Source organism: Sinocyclocheilus anshuiensis, unplaced genomic scaffold (genome assembly GCF_001515605.1).
Source record: "Sinocyclocheilus anshuiensis isolate Anshui unplaced genomic scaffold, SAMN03320099.WGS_v1.1 scaffold522, whole genome shotgun sequence".
Classification (NCBI taxonomy): domain Eukaryota; kingdom Metazoa; phylum Chordata; class Actinopteri; order Cypriniformes; family Cyprinidae; genus Sinocyclocheilus; species Sinocyclocheilus anshuiensis.
Window position 1 is genome coordinate 1940968 of NW_015544185.1, and position 3307 is coordinate 1944274.

The window sequence follows — 3307 nt, forward strand, 5'->3', positions numbered from 1 at the left end:
TTCAGCAGCTCTCTAAGATGGAGGTGGAAGATCTTCTCAGGAAGGGAGCGTACGGGGCGCTTATGGATGAGGAAGATGAGGGCTCTAAATTTTGTGAAGAGGATATTGATCAGATCCTGCAGCGACGCACGCAGACTATCACAATCCAGTCTGAGGGGAAGGGATCAACTTTTGCCAAGGTGCACATCTCGACATACACTACCATTAATATTTGGGGTCTATAAGATTTTTTTAATGTTTTTGAAAGAAGGCTCACCAAGGCGGCCTGTATTTGATCAAAAATACAGTAAAAACGGTAATATTGTGTAATATTACTACAATTTAAAAGTAATATTTTGTATTTTAGGGTATGTTAAAATGTAATTTATTGCTGTGATGTAAAGCTGAATTTTCAGCATCATTACTCCAGTCTTCAGTGTCACATGATCCTTCAGAAATCATTCTAATATGGTGATTTGCTGCTTAAGAAACATTTCTTGTTATTGCCAATGCTGAAAACAGTTGTGCTGCTTCATTTTTTGTGGAAACAGTGATACATTTTTCCAGGATTCTTTAATGAATAAGAAGTTTGAAATGAAAGTCTTCAAATCGTTAATTATCACTTTTGATCAAAGTAATGCATCCTTGCTAAATAAAAGTATTAAATTCTTTCAAAAACAATTCTTACTGACATCAAACCTTTGTGTCTACTTGAGATTTGCAAAACTGATTTACAAAAAACAATTGCCAATGTTTTTTCCCTTGGTATCTCTGTTCATATTTTTGTGTTCAGTGCTGTTGGTCATAAATATGGTAGATGAGTGGAAAAGTCATGTGAATGAAAAAGCTGAATAAGCATTGCATATATCAGTATAACACAGGCTTTGATGTGTGATCTCTATCTTAAAATAAGTGTTCATAATCCTTTATTATTTACCAATTGCAGGCTAGCTTTGTGTCTTCAGGGAACCGTACAGACATCTCTCTGGATGATCCAAACTTCTGGCAGAAGTGGGCCAAAATTGCTGAACTCGAAATTGACTCCAAGGCAGAAAAGGTAAAAATCGTGATTTTTAAAAGCCAAAGCTTTGCATATATGAGCTCCTCCTGACTCAGGTGGTGTAATGCAAGAGAATCAACTCATAGACTAGAGAGAGAATATAAAGGTCATTTGAATATCAGCAGAGTCAAAACAGATGGGTTGCTTTAATGTGTTTGCATATTGGTGACATTTAAGGAGTACAATATTGCGAAGGCAACACTTTCTGACTAGTGTCTGTGTCTTCCAGGAGAGTCTGGTGATCGACACCCCTCGCGTAAGGAAGCAGACGCGTCACTATAACTCGTTTGAGGATGATGAACTGATGGAGTTCTCTGAACTGGACAGCGACTCAGAAGAACGACCCTGTCGCACAAGACGTCTCAGCGATCGCAACAGACGCTACCTCCGAGCGGAGTGCTTCAGAGTGGAGAAAAACCTTCTCATTTTCGGGTCAGTGCTTAATTTGTTTTCGGCTGCCCACTCATTCCTTCTGGGTCACCTTCTGTTGCCCTACAACAGGCTGTTAATGAAGTAACTGTTTTTAAACAAGACAAAAGCTAAAAGATTAATCTAAGACCGTTTTCTGCCATTACATGTGCAGATCAATCTGACCGAATAAGTATTGGAGCCATAAATTAGACCATATGCAGGTTATACATCTCAGACCGATGAAATGTTTGCTGTGTGTACAGGTGGGGTCGCTGGAAGGATATTCTCAATCATGGGCGTTTTAAATGGCACCTGACGGAGCGAGACATGGAGGTGCTGTGCAGGGCACTTCTAGTCTACTGTGTTTGCCATTATAAGGGAGACGACAAAATTAAGAGCTTCATTTGGGATCTGATCACACCCACTAAAGACGGACACAATCAAGCACTACAAAACCACTCAGGTTATTAATTATTTTGTTCACACCCTCAGTTATTTTTTTTATCAATTCATTCATTCATTCTTTTGAGATGACTTTATTCAGGATCTGTTGTCATTTAAATAAAACAATAAATTAGTCAATTCAGTATTCTTTCTTAAACTTTGAAGAAGTTACATCAAAATGCTTTCACTGCTTGAATGAACTGCTAAATCTTTTGTGCTGAAATTGATTGACAGTCAATGTATTTAAACAATTAAATGATTAATTACCATTAATTGAAGTTCAATTAATCATAAGCATCCCTAGTTCTTAGTTATTTGTCTATTTAAATAGAATTCAATATATGTCATGAAATGCATTTTACCTATCCAGGTCTGTCTGCTCCTGTCCCACGGGGTCGTAAAGGCAAGAAGCTGAAGAACCAGTTGAGTCCACCTGAGCTGAAGAATGCAGACTGGCTGGTCCACTGTAACCCAGAGGTTGTGCTTCAGGATGACAGCTACAAGAAACATCTCAAACAACACTGCAACAAGTAAGACTTGTGGATATTGTGTAACATATCAGCAAAAGTACATTTTGCATCATAATCATATCACATAAATAGGGTGCATAGTTAAAATTTTCATGCATCCTGTCAGTCATGAAATTATATTTGTCATTATTAAATTCAATTTCAATATAATGAGATCAGACAAATTGTAATTTATATATAAAAAAAAAAATCCTTCTGGGTCACCTTCTGTTGCCCTACAACAGGCTGTTAATGAAGTGACTGTTTCCAAACAAGGGTACAAAAACTAAATGAAATAATCTAAGACCATTTTCTGCCATTATATTTGCAAATCAAGCAGATGGTCTAAATATTGAAGCCATAAATTAGGCCATATGCAGGTTATACATCTCAGACCAATGAAATGTTTGCTGTGTGTACAGGTGGGGTCGCTGGAAGGATATTCTCAATCATGGGCGTTTTAAATGGCACCTGACGGAGCGAGACATGGAGGTGCTGTGCAGGGCACTTCTAGTCTACTGTGTTTGCCATTATAAGGGAGACGACAAAATTAAGAGCTTCATTTGGGATCTGATCACACCCACTAAAGACGGACACAATCAAGCACTACAAAACCACTCAGGTTATTAATTATTTTGTTCACACCCTCAGTTATTTTTTTTATCAATTCATTCATTCATTCTTTTGAGATGACTTTATTCAGGATCTGTTGTCATTTAAATAAAACAATAAATTAGTCAATTAATCAGTAACCATGCTCAAGGTCTCCAAATTTTTAAACGTTTTTTTAAATAGGTTTTTAATTGCATTTTCAAATTGAAAAAATTGAAAATAAATGTAATTAATTCATTGATTACTAAATACTCCATTTTCTTGTAATATTAAATTTAAATTTGAATGTCCA

At 36.6% G+C, this 3307-nt stretch overlaps 1 protein-coding gene across 1 annotated transcript in view; it reads left to right on the forward strand.

Moving 5' to 3' along the window:
• The window catches only part of LOC107696409 (chromodomain-helicase-DNA-binding protein 6-like), a 45799-nt gene that overhangs the window by 29973 nt on the left and 12519 nt on the right, over window positions 1-3307 (forward strand). The window contains exons 19-23 of the mRNA XM_016496719.1: window positions 1-179; window positions 926-1036; window positions 1269-1471; window positions 1714-1913; window positions 2265-2424. Of these exons, the coding sequence (XP_016352205.1) occupies window positions 1-179; window positions 926-1036; window positions 1269-1471; window positions 1714-1913; window positions 2265-2424 (853 nt within the window). The remainder of the gene's footprint in view (window positions 180-925; window positions 1037-1268; window positions 1472-1713; window positions 1914-2264; window positions 2425-3307) is intronic.